Source organism: Myxine glutinosa, chromosome 6 (genome assembly GCF_964187855.1).
Source record: "Myxine glutinosa chromosome 6, kmMyxGlut1.1, whole genome shotgun sequence".
In the NCBI taxonomy this organism is placed as follows: domain Eukaryota; kingdom Metazoa; phylum Chordata; class Myxini; order Myxiniformes; family Myxinidae; genus Myxine; species Myxine glutinosa.
In genome coordinates, this window is record NC_136266.1 from 92048894 (window position 1) to 92062172 (window position 13279).

At 41.9% G+C, this 13279-nt stretch overlaps 1 protein-coding gene across 2 annotated transcripts in view; it reads left to right on the forward strand.

Annotated features, from left to right (window-relative positions):
• Positions 1-12868, forward strand: part of IFT140 (intraflagellar transport 140) — a 103891-nt gene extending 91023 nt beyond the window's left edge. For both annotated transcript variants that reach the window (XM_068120599.2, XM_078780121.1), the window contains 6 exons: positions 452-634; positions 764-970; positions 1186-1398; positions 7508-7671; positions 10777-10918; positions 11505-12868. In XM_068120599.2, the coding sequence (XP_067976700.2) occupies positions 452-634; positions 764-970; positions 1186-1398; positions 7508-7671; positions 10777-10918; positions 11505-11690 (1095 nt within the window). In that variant the 3' untranslated portion in view covers positions 11691-12868. The remainder of the gene's footprint in view (positions 1-451; positions 635-763; positions 971-1185; positions 1399-7507; positions 7672-10776; positions 10919-11504) is intronic.
• The last annotated feature ends 411 nt before the right edge of the window (positions 12869-13279 follow it).

The following is a 13279-nucleotide window of genomic DNA, read 5'->3' on the forward strand; positions in this document are numbered from 1 at the left end:
TACTTTTTCACGTGACTGTATGTGGACACCAAAATATTTTTTAATTTCAACAATTTTCTGGAAGAAATGGTGCATCATTTGAAAAAAGTGCAAGGGTGCCAATATTTTTGGCCACAACTGCATATACGTGTACAGGTACACTGTAGAACACAAATCACCTTCTTGGCACTTTCAAAAAGCTATCGTTTAGCAGTACTTGGACAAAATATTGCATCATTTTATGTCATCACGACCAATCAAATGTGCCGCTCGCAGACCCCACCCATGTCCTTATTTCTCAAGAATGCTCGTGATACGGTGTTCTACGAACTCTCTAGTACGGTAATCAAATGTTACAGGCACTTAAGACGACCTCCACAAAACACTGTTGTCACTGACGTCATTTTATTTCATCACCTGCACATCATAACATTGAAACTCCTCCCATTTATTTGTTCTCCATCTCTTATAGGCTGGGCATCTTTGGAAGGCTGTCCAACTTGCTTTTGCCACAGAGCAATTTGACGCTTTACAGCATATTGTGGAGGAGCTGGATGAGAATTCGGACCCCGATCTGCTCGCTCGATGTTCTGAATTCTGCCTGCAGCATGGGCTTTTCGAGAAAGCTGTCCACTTGCTGCTGGCTGGAAAGAAGGTAACGAGCATGAGTAGGGATTTTTATAAATAAATGAATAAAAAAATTTTGATAAAAATATTTTTTGATAAATAAAATTTTGTTGGATGTGATAAAGACTTATCTGCTCCTCCTTGTGTTGCTGCGCAGCTTGAGGAGGCACTGGAAATATGTGAGGAACACGATGTTATCATCACAGAAGAACTTGCTGAGAAGATGACGCTGATCAAAGACCCCTTGGTATACTCCGACGAGCACTGGCGTAGGCTCTTGTTGCGTGTAGCAAACTGCTGCATGTTGCAGCGCAACTATAAATTGGCTGCCAAGAAGTACACGCAGTCTGGGAACAAATGCAAGGTGCATTCATCATTTTCCTAATGCTAATATGAAGTGTTGTGATGAAAATCTTTAATATGATGTTTCGCTAAAGGGTTGGCCTTCGTTGGGGACTCAGTGATACCATTCAATAAGTGTGATATATTTATGGAAACCAATATAATACATTTCCAGAATATAGAGTGTTCTATCATGGATCGATTAACAAGATTCTAAAACTACCTTTCTTTGCACAGGCCATACGTGCCCTGATGAAATCTGGGGATACTGAAAAGATCATTTTCTTTGCAAACGTTGCAAAGCATAAGGAAGTTTATATCATGGCCGGAAACTACTTACAGTCTCTAGAATGGAGGAACCAATCGAAGGTGGTCGAACACATCATAAATTTTTATACAAAGGCTCAAGCCCTCGACCTACTTGCGGGTTTTTATGATTCCTGCTCCCAGGTAAAGTGGTGGAAATGTGTTTCTGCATTACCAAAAATATTGTTCAATAATCGCAAATAAAAGATTATGGTTTGCTCACTAAAATGACAATGAAAGCATGAGACATTTCGAAATGTTGTTTAATAAAACCAAGCTCTGAATCTATAGTATTATAACACCCGATTTATGTTCGTGGGTGTTACATATTGTTGCGGGATTCGGCCGAAGTACGAGGGGTTCAAATCCCACTCCGTAATACCAATTTGTTACGGGTGCGACCGAGAGGTACCAGGAGGGTTCCAAATTCAAGGTGCAATGTGCACACGTCTCCGAAGACGGCGATCGAACCCTCACTTTCCCACACCTTCTGGATGCCGAGTGGTTTTGCACGGTGTGGAAAGCGGCCTTACCCCAGCAAGATTTATGGACCTGAATCTGGCCAAATTCAGTCTCGGATGGTGCTAGGCCAATTGGTGAAAGGACGTAATGAACAGGTTGGAAGTGAAGAACAAAATGTACAGCCTTTTATTTGTAAGGCACAGAGCAAGAGACAAAGATACAGCTTACCAAATATTACCTACTAATAAACCCCGACTGGCGCCTTCACTCTCTGACACACACACTCACAGGGACAAAAGGGCACTGGTTAATGGCCGTACCGATGTACGTGCTGGGATTCCTTGCTGGTGACCACGTGGTCTGGTGTGCGCAGTTCGATCCTCACGTGCAGCCTGGACGAGGTAGATTCAGCGCAGGTCGGACGAGTAGAAATTGCCAATGCTTGCAGGTCAGCCAGATGGCGCAAAAGATCAGCGCAGACGCGATGGGTGTCGGCGTCGAAGACAAAGGCCAGTGTCGTGCGAGATACGAAAAGGCAAGCGAGGTCTCGTCATGGGCATGGCGAAAGGGCAGCAACAGTGCAGGTGTGTCCTCCAAGGAGTCCCAAAGGCAAGAGAGTGATAATCGATCTGCGTGGGCTTTTACCAGACTGGTCACGCCCTTCAAAATGTTCCAGAGCCTCCCATTGGCTGAGGCTTGTCGCATCATGGCGAGGGGTGTTCCCGCCTCCTCACTGGTCACGTGGGCCTGTGCTTCTGGCCACACCTTTCTGCCCATTAAAAAATGGTTTCTCCCAGCCCCAAAGGCTTGACATTCTGCCTAACTTCAACGCATATTGGTTTTGATTACTACACAATGGGAAGGGCTAATCTTTACATTCAATAAGACATAACTGACTACTGCAGGCTACATGTTGTCGTGCAACGAACCATAGGGGGTTTGCCTTTATGGCACAACTGCAACAATATAATTAGATGAACCACAGGACCGGGAGGCGGGTTTCTTCCAAGAGCAGTGTGTTCAATCGAGAACCCGTACAGCATAAATTACTCCAAAGCGAGCGCAGCACACCCCGAATGTTCAAGCACTTGAAGGCCACACTTCTGTCCTGTCCTCATGCTAAAAAACTAACCACCGGAAGTCCCTCCAAGAAGATCCGGGCATTCAAATAACTAACTAATTATTGTGTTTACATATTACTAGGGCATGCCCGTACTATATATATGCCCGTACTATATATCTATCTAAAATTATATCCCCCCCCTCTATTTACATGAAATGGTTTGGTCCATTCGCAACGCCAAAGCGAACGGCGAACGGCTTGCGAGTACAGTGACAATCCCCCCCCTCTATTTACATGAAATGGTTTCGTCCATTCGCAACGACCACAGAACCCCCCCCCTCTATTTACATGGAATGGTTTGGTCCATTCGCAACGCCGGCACACGCGATCGTTCGCTGCTCTCTGATTGGTTGAATCGTTTTTTGTACATAGCTCGGTAAGTAATTGTCCGATTAATATGAAACCTTGAAAAGGCACATCCTCGGGTCCCCAGCAATATACCTGGCAAGTTAAAAGTATATCGGACCCGTGGTTGTCGAGAAACAGCGGTCACAGACAGACAAACGTACAAACGTACAAACGTACAGACAGAGATTACTGGAATTATAGATAGATAACTAACTATTGTGTTATAGTATGACCAAGCAAGTAAACGCAAAACAACAAATTCTCAAAATCCAGAATCACTGCTCACCTCCACTCATTCATTACCTCCGCCACTGAAGGTGGATGGAGGTTATGTTTCACCCCTCTCTGTTTGTCTGTCTGTTTGTGAACAGGATGTCTCAAAAGGTTGTGGACAGAGAATTTTACAAGTGATTCTTCACCATTGAGACAACAACAACAACAACAACATGCATTTTAAGGCCATTTTCCCTGCTAGAGCGGGGGTTAGCCTTGCAGACCTCATGACAATCTTCTCAATTTTGCCCTATTTTCTGCATCTCCCCTTGTTGACCCCCTTGCCCGCATTTATTCTTCCACCATCTTTAGCCAAGTCTTTCTCGGTCTTCCCCATCCTCAACTTCCTTCTACATTCATTTCCATCACTCTTCTCCACCAGTCACTTTCATCCTTCCTCAACACAGGACCAAACCATCTCAACCTGTTCCTCTTCACAGCATCAATCACAGGCTCTATTTCCATCATCTTTCGCAATTCATCATTTGTCTTCCTCTCTCTCAACGATACTCCGCACATCCACCGAACCATTCACATTTCCACCCTTTCCAGCCTTCATTGCTGCTCTACGTTCATTACCCATGTCTCGCTCCCATAAATCATAACACTTCTCACACATGCAGCATACACACATTGAGAGATAGGGCTAAAACGATTTTTCAGCTCTTTCACGAGCCTCGATTCAGTATACAACAAAAAAAAACAAAAAAAAAACAACAAAAAAAAAAAAACACGATATCTCAAAAAGTTGTGGACGGATTCGGCCGAAACTTGGTGGATGTAGGTTGAGTATATATCGACAAGGAAGAATTGATTCAATTTTGGTAACGATTCGAATCGTCTTGATGTTGATCACCCTCAACAGCGTCAACAATCCCTTTTTCAGGACGGGCCCACAGGGTACACCTGCCTCAAACATCTTGATAACGGAATTCACCATCTCCTTGGAGATATCTCTCACTTGGGCATACGATATACACACACCAAGTTCATGTAACCGGTTCAGGTGTGTTCTGTTGCACCATATACTTTGAGTGCTATATAGATTGCAAGAGGTGTTTCCCTGTCAACCTTATTGTCACATATTGGTAATTGGTTTGGTGGGTGTTTTCTTGATAGCATTGTAGATCAAGAGCTGTGCAATGGAAAAGGCCACGGACTTCCTACTACTGTTAACTTCTGGGTTGGAGTTACGTTTCACCGAAAGGCCACACACTATCATGTCAAGAAAAGCAGAGAAAGTGTGGGGAGCAGACTTCTCCTGTGTGTTGAACGTAAACTCACCATCACATCTCTGTTGTGAATCAAAGATGTGTTCCCTGAGGTGAACAGCTGTTTAAGCCATATTGCATGCATCTTGATCGGGTCTTCGGTGTCGCTCACGTACGGCTGCCTTTCAAAATCGCAGCTTCACATGCAATGTAAAGTTTCTTACCAGCATTTATACCTTTCATCCATGGCATTTGTGACAGAATACGTTCCTGGAAACGAGGTGTGTGTACCCTGTCTGGAACTACACCACCCAACTCCTTAAGTCTAGTTTTGTGCAGTTCTGCCAGCTCTATAATGTAAAACGGCCGATCACTATATCATCCTCGGTGACCTATGGCACCGTTTCAGCGAGGACAATACCCTCCAGCTCAGACGGTGGTTTTACCCTCACTACGCTTCTTACGCAGACAAGACCTCTGGAGACTGTAATACCTGGTCATACATTCTTTGTGATAAAATTGCGTCATGTGCTAAGAGGTCACCTTTTGCAAGTTTGCCAAGCATATGAAAATCCTCCAGATTAGTAGCCCATGCCCTCACATTAAGGTCACACTCAGTAGAAGAAACACATTCTCAGAGTCCTCAATACCACAAAACAGACAAAAATCAATCTGAACCTCCACCACGACTTGTAATTGTACTGCATTGACTGCTCATTCAGCTTTCTTGTCCTGGCTGGACTTGCATGTCCTGGTTCTTCAACTGCATCATAACTGCTGCTTTCCTTTGCGATTAACTCGAGTGAGTTTGTTCAAGCAGGATTTGTGGAATTTTGCATGATTATTCATCAAAGTTTGTTGAAGATTGGCATCGTTCGTAAAGGATTCAGGAATATTCATTGGTACACCACTGCCCATGAATGCTGAAAGTGAATTCGACAGCGATTCGTATCCCGCGCCTTTGTCTTTACGTTTCCTTTGTGCTGGACACGGGATCTCCCCGCCGGCGTCGGTCTGGCAAAGACAGCATGGTGACCAGTTCACTTCCTCTAACACCAAGTTTCAAGATTGCAAGTGAAAAAAAAACATTGTGAACAAATTGTAAAGCTTTAGAATAACACAATTCTACTGGCAAATTATAGCTACAAGCAACGGTACCCATCCCACGGGCGGGGCTTCAATTGGGAGGCCCAAATGAAAAGGCAAAATATCAGAAATTGAAGGGTTTTTATTTTATTTTAAACGATTTATATAAACATCCGTTAAATCATATCACACGCAAATCATCAAAATCTGAACAGTATTTGTAGAATTTCAATAAAAGCCACATCACTGTTCATATCAGTAAATATTATTCCATCGTGTTTGGAAATACTGGAAAATTGGAAAATTGGGAAAAAAAATTGGAAAGCAATATAGCCTATTTTACTCCAGGGGATCCCAGGATTACCCACCCAAAATTTCGTTGCGATCGGTTCAGCCGTTTTTGCGGTACCTGGGAACAGACGGACAGACAGACGGACAGACATTTTGTGAATTATAGTAAGATTTTAGGCCACAAACCTATGACCTTGACATTTATATTGTGACTTTGACCTTGGATGATGATGAAAACCTCTACAATCAATCGGGCATACCTAAAACAATCATGATGTAAACAAAATCATCGGAATCTGCCTATTTATTAGTTGAGATATGACCATACTTGGTTTTAGCCTATATCGATGGTGGCCATTTTGGATTAATGCTAATTAGGGGGTGTTAACGAATCCCAAAATGTGTGTCCTATATCAGGATCTGATGAGTACCTATCAAATGTCAACTGTGCCAAATTTGGTGATTTATTTTCCATTTTTTTCCAAGGTGAACATTACGTCCTGATACTGACTCTAAGACAGCAGACTATGGTTTTGTTATAAGTCATCCACATCTTCTTGACATATCATGCTAAATATCGTTTTTGGCCCCATCAATCTATGGTGAAGAATCACTTATAAAATCCTCACGTTCTGCATTTGCTTGAAAATCTCAAAGCTCTAAAGCTCTAAAGCTCTCACTCTAAAGCTCTAAAGGCGTCATCAATAAGTAATAGGAAAGGTAAGAGAACTTCCCACACGACCGACCCAACCTCCCTCTCCACCTTTGTTTTCATGTAATATGTAATTGGCACTTTACTACCTCGTGCGTTACTCACCTTTTGCTGATGCTCAGATCAGAAAAGGATTATGATATAAGAACATTTTGTTTGCAATTTCAATTCACTGCGAACATAATTACCTTCGCCAGAGGAGAGGATATTGCATTTGAGTCCGTTTGTCTGTTTGTTTTTGTTTGTTTGTTTGTCCGCACAGAATAAATATGATTTTCTCTGCAACCGTTGGTCAGATTGACATGAAGTTTCCACCATATAATAGGTGCAATTCCACCTGTGTAATTTGTTAATGATAATTATGACGTCATAGATCACGTGGTTCGGCCGCCATCTTGGAAAAACCGAAAAACTTTGCACCTCTATATCTCCGAAAGCGCTGAATAGAAAAATTTGAGACATGGCTCATTGTAAAGAACTCTCCATGGCGAATAAAATATGTTAATGATGATGTCATAGGTGCCTCCATTATGAGGTCATAATTCGACAACTACAAAACTTCATCCGATCAAGATGAAATTTCTTGAGCATAATCTATGAATAAATTCGTTTAGAAAAAAATTAATGATGACGTCATCGGTCACGTGGTTCGACCGCCATATTTGTTTTAACACAAAAGCCTTAAAAACCACTGAAAATACATCCTGGTGAGGGTTTGCAATCTCTGATTGCTCTTTCTTGTTACAGATTGAAATTGAAGAGTGCCAGAATTATGAGGCGGGCCTGAAAGCACTGATGGAAGCGCACAAATGCTTAAGTGAACGCAAATGCATTTCCGGCGAGCAAGATGAGAAGAAGCTGCAACTCCAGAACAGGATCACCTTCCTCAAAAAGTTCCTTCTAGCAAAGAGGTACTGCAGGATTCCAAAACTTATTAAAATGTCTTCATGCTGCATGAAAGAGAAGCTTTAACCACAGGGCTGCATATACAGAAAATGTGAAATCACATCCAGTTGTCAATAATTATTCTTTCGATAACAGATCAACCACCACACTTTCCTTCTTCAGGGCGTGCCCATCATGGCTGCATCACCCTAGTGACCGCTCCCAGGTAGCTCGGAATGGGACTCGTAAACAAAGAGTACATCACCTCAGTTTATCATTCATATTTGATTAGCCAACCAAAATAAATAACATTTGTGAGAATCCTTCACGACAATCTGATCACAACATCTAAAACCACTGTGGTGGGGGTTCATCCACCTGTCACAATCAGAGCAGAAAGCTCCTGCCCCCAAAAATGCAAGTCCATCTCAAGCAAGTTCATGATCACCAAAACCTTAATCCATACAAGTTTCAGAACACTGTTACTGTTTCTTCACCTCCTCTCTTTTCTTATTCGTCTGTGCCCTTCATTATTGTGTCCAACTGTTACCTCACTGTCAGTTCAATTTGCCTCTTTCACGTTGCTCTTCCATGAGCCTCAATGTTGGCTTTCTTTTTACGGCATAGCCCATCAGGCGTAGCCGTCTAGAACAGTGTTTGTCCGTCCATCTGTATGTATGTATGTCCCCTCAAACGTATACCAATCAAAGCTGTGGATATGGTCACAGGACAGGATGATGTGATTACGTCTGATGTCATTACGGCGTACTGCGGCTGACTCTCCACACTCCGCCATTTTGATTTATATGCCGTCATGCTGAACATATCGTCGAACCTGTCATATATCACAATCACCATGCTCTACCTTTACGTTTTTCATTCAGTGTGAAACATAAACAAACCGATTGTTAAAATGACCATAAAATATCGAAAGCATCGGCGTTACGTCTCTTCCAACAATACGGTACGTATAGGCCTTAGGCGTTATGCCTCATCTTCAGACCACTTCAGACAAATTAAGCCCAGGTTTCTTGATACAGTAGTGTATCGTTTCAGTAGTATCGTTTTCGTTATAATAATAATAATAATAAATAATAATAATAATAATAATATAGTAAATATTAAACCGCAATACTTTTATCCCAATGTCGTGAATGGAAGGTTAATGGATTGAAGCGGTGTATGGTTCATGATCAATGATGAGCGTTGTTCGGCACCAATATTAATAACCGAGGAAGTAGGGAATTAGCTTCGGTTTAATAGTAAGATCATTTTCGAAAAAATGATAACGTAACGTTGATATTATAGTAAATCGAATCATAACACTAATCCCTTCTTAGTGACTGAAAACTTACTGGAAGTTAAATATATCAGTTTTGTGTCCGTTACGTCATTAGGTCTATGATGTCATAACGACGGATCAGTCCACCGACCAACATTTTAATTAGATTACAGTCGATCTATGATCGGGTCTCAAGAACATTGGGTGTGTGTTCATTTCCGAAGTTTCTTGTGGAGAGATCGCCAATTGGTTTAAGCATTTGAGCAAGAACTCCATTCAAAACCCTTAAGGAACGGCTGGCTTGGCAAGCGCTAGCTCGCTGCTTGGTAAATGAGCACACCTCCAGCCCTTGTGGGGTATATAGATTACAGTAGATCTTCGCTCAGTGCTGTAAGTAAAACTTACCTCATGGATGTTGGGATTCCTCCAAATTTATTTGTTTAACGTTATAAACAGCATTAGCGACTGTTTAAAAAGGTAATCATATGTGTTTGTGGTTTATAATATTTTACAAGCCCGGCTACGCTGCTGTTAGACTTTTGGTCTTGTTTCCTTAAAAGAGCCGGCCCATACTGTTATTAGCCCCCGTTGGACTTAGCTTATGGATTTGGTCTCTTTCAGCCGTCCGTGCATCCGCAACGATATCTCGGAGATGTATGGACTGATTTTGTTCATACTTGGCACAAAGACAATACATGATGGTATACATATGCACATCATTTGTTTTCGTGATGTGATCAAAGATGGCCGACTAGCGGCCATTTTAGTTGTAAAAAATCCCGATGTTGAACACGTCCTCCACCATTTCTCGGACATGCATTTGCCGATGTTGTTCAAACTTGGCACGCAGATAATGAATTATGGCTTACATATGCACGTCATTGCTTTTCGAAATCAGATTCAAGATGGCCGCCTGGTGGCCATTTTGTTACTTAAACGTGTCGCCAACAATATCACGGATACTGTATGCATGGTCCGATGTTGTTCAAACTTGGCACAAGCACAGCACATGATGGAATACATATGCACATCATTTGTTTTCGTGATGTGATCAAAGATGGCCGACTAGCGGCCATTTTAGTTGTAAAAAATCCCGATGTTGAACACGTCCTCCACCATTTCTCGGACATGCATTTGCCGATGTTGTTCAAACTTGGCACGCAGATAATGAATTATGGCTTACATATGCACGTCATTGCTTTTCGAAATCAGATTCAAGATGGCCGCCTGGTGGCCATTTTGTTACTTAAACGTGTCCCCATCCATTTATCAAAGAAATCACACAAAGACAAGACATGAGAGTATACATATGCAGAAGATTTTGATTTGTAATCCAACCAAAGATGGCCGACTGACAGCATTTAACTCCGTACAGCAAGATTACTAAAGCCACAGTGGGGGCTATGACATTTTATGTCTTTTTCTTCTTGTTGAAGAAAGTTTTTGACACAGCAAACGACTCCGTTTAATTGCGAGCAAGAAGTCACAACATGGCACAAGAGTGCGGCTTTGCTCCACATCCCGTTGTAATAGTTCCTTCAACAGTTAAAGAAGGTCAAACCTGCTTTCCTGAAGCATTGGTCTTGGGATCAGTCAATACTTGTGCACAAAGAATGGTGTGTTTCAAACAGAGTATCCGTGTTATCGAGTTACCTGGAACATCACAGGTGAGATGTGCTATATTGCCTTTTCCTGTGTTTTGTTAGCTGGGTGCAACACAGAAATCCATACACATATGTCACATGACTGCCAGTCTTTTGTGCTGGGAACTAATATGGCAATTTCTAATCCTTACTCTCCCATCTAAAGTCCAAAAATTAAATAACCTTCCGCTTGTTATCATTACCAGCTTGCTCGAAGCCAACTCACAGCAAGCAGAGGAGAAGCTCCAAGCCCTTTTCGAGGATCCTGTCTTCAAGGAGACCATGCATCCTGCTAACGTGTTCACTCTACTTGTGCAACACCATGCCAACACTCAAGACTACCAAATGGTAGCTGTATCTCTGCAGCATATAACATTTAAATGCACTCAATCACAAGTTGAAACATTAGATGGAGAGAAATTACTCATTCGTGCAAGATCTCCCAATGTAATGTTTATGCTCAGGACATTATGTTTCTCAGAAAAGTTTGAATTCGGACAGGTTACTATCACAAGTGGTCCACTTCTCATTTGAAAGTTGTTCGCTCTTTTGGGAATAAAACTACATGCGAACAAAAATAGATGAGACCGCCATTTTATAAAAGGAATTGCATTTAAAATGCCCAACATTTTAAAAAGGAACTTGTTTTTTTTTTTCATCTGAAATAATTAGGACTCGCTGTGAATAAGAAATGCACCTTTGAGTAATTCACTTGTGGGTGATGGCGTACCAATAGTTTTGCGGCCAGGAATCGTGCGAATGGCACAGGCGCACCATAAACCGCGCACCATGCGCACCCAAAATCATAATGCGCACCATAAAAATCATAATGCGCAATCATAATGCGCATCATAATGCGCACCCAAAACCTAAACGCTATCGCAGTTACAGAACAGTCAATACATGATGATGATGCTCAGTATGTATCCTGCAGGCAAACAAGCTGCTGATGCAGATGCGATCAAAGTATCCATCAATAAGTATGCAGCAGTATGTGAGCCAAGGAGTACTCGACGCTATCAGTCATGCCTTGCACCTGCCACCCGGACGATGGAGCAAGCAAGAAGAAGAGGTGCATGATGAGACGGACAACGAAGAGATTGTCGATGAGAATCTATAACCAGACTCTCATGGTTTGTTCTGTTCAGTCCATACACACTTACAAATATTTTGGTATACATGTGCTGCTTACAAAATAAACTTTAACTACTACAATCCTTTACTACACCACCGGTCAAAAGTTTTAGAACACCTCGATTTTTCCAGTTTTTATTGAAATTTACACAGTTTAATGTCCTGTGAATAACCTGAAATGGTACAAAGGTAAACAGTAAACTGCTGGAGGTTAAAAAAAAGGTTTAGATGAACAAAAACGGGAAAATAATGCAAATTGCACAGTTACATTGTAAAAAAAAAATGGCCTTCTTCAGGGAACAAGTAATGGGTTAACAACTTACAGCTGTTCTGCAGCAATTACTATAATTCACCAAATGTCTGTCCGTCTGTTCGAAGGTACTGCAAAAACGGCTGAACCGATCGCAAAGATATTTCAGGTGGGTAATCCTGGGATCTCCAGGAGTAAAATAGGCTATTTAGTTTTTCCAATTTCAGCTTTGGTCTCCAGTATTCTCAGGTTTGGACTCCCGCATAACATTCGCGTTCGCATAACGTCCATTGTGACGACGTTCTCATTGTGACGATGTATGTGTTCACGGTAGTGTTTGACGTGACGGTATGAACGCAATTTCGTAGTTTTTCGTTTCGTAATCCTTTAATGAACGTTTAATGTTTAATGAACGTTTAATGCCCTTCGGTGTCCGGGGCCCCACACACGCTACACTGGACGGGCCAGCGTGTACCTTGCCCTTCGCCGCCAGGCTCGGGTAAACCGCTGAACCCCATCCGTGATGGGGACTGGGGCTTGAGACAGTGTCCTTCATTAAAAGTATAATAAACGCTGTCTCCATCGATCTTGCCAAGGCCGTAACAGCTATCGGCTCAAAATCCTTTTAACTGTTGATTTGGTAGTTACACATATCGGGAATTTGGTACGTAACGTACGTACGTATCGGGAGTACATACGACATAGCGATTGTGAACACTATTATCGATCACGATTCACGATCATAGTGTATCGATCACGATTTGAAACACGATGGAATAATATTTACCGATATGAACAGTGATGTGGCTTTTATTGAAATTCTAAAGATACTGTTTAGATTTTGATGATTTGCGTGTGATATGATTCAATGGATGTTTATATGAATCGTTTAAAATAAAAAAACCTTCAATTTCTGATATTTTGGCTTTTCATTTGGGCCTCCCAATTGCCCATAATTGCCCATAGGGCAGGTACCGTTGCTAGTGTAAATCAATTAAGCCTTGAAAGTTGATGCAAACAATTCCTACAGGTGTCCCAACCTCTGCTGATTACTTGATTACAAACCCCATGTCTGTATAAAAGCAGTTTTGGAACAGACTGTTATTACACCCTCTGAAGCATTATTTGAACAATATTGCACTGCAGGAAGTAGTATATTGGAAACTGGAGGAAACTCTGACAGGAAGAGGTCTGACAGACCCAAAGGCACAACAGAATAAGGAAACAAGTTTCTGAGAGTCAACAGCTTGCGTGACAGTCAGCTCACAGGACAACAGCTTCAAGCACAGCTTAACACTGGTCGAAGTAACTTGGTCGAAGCTTAA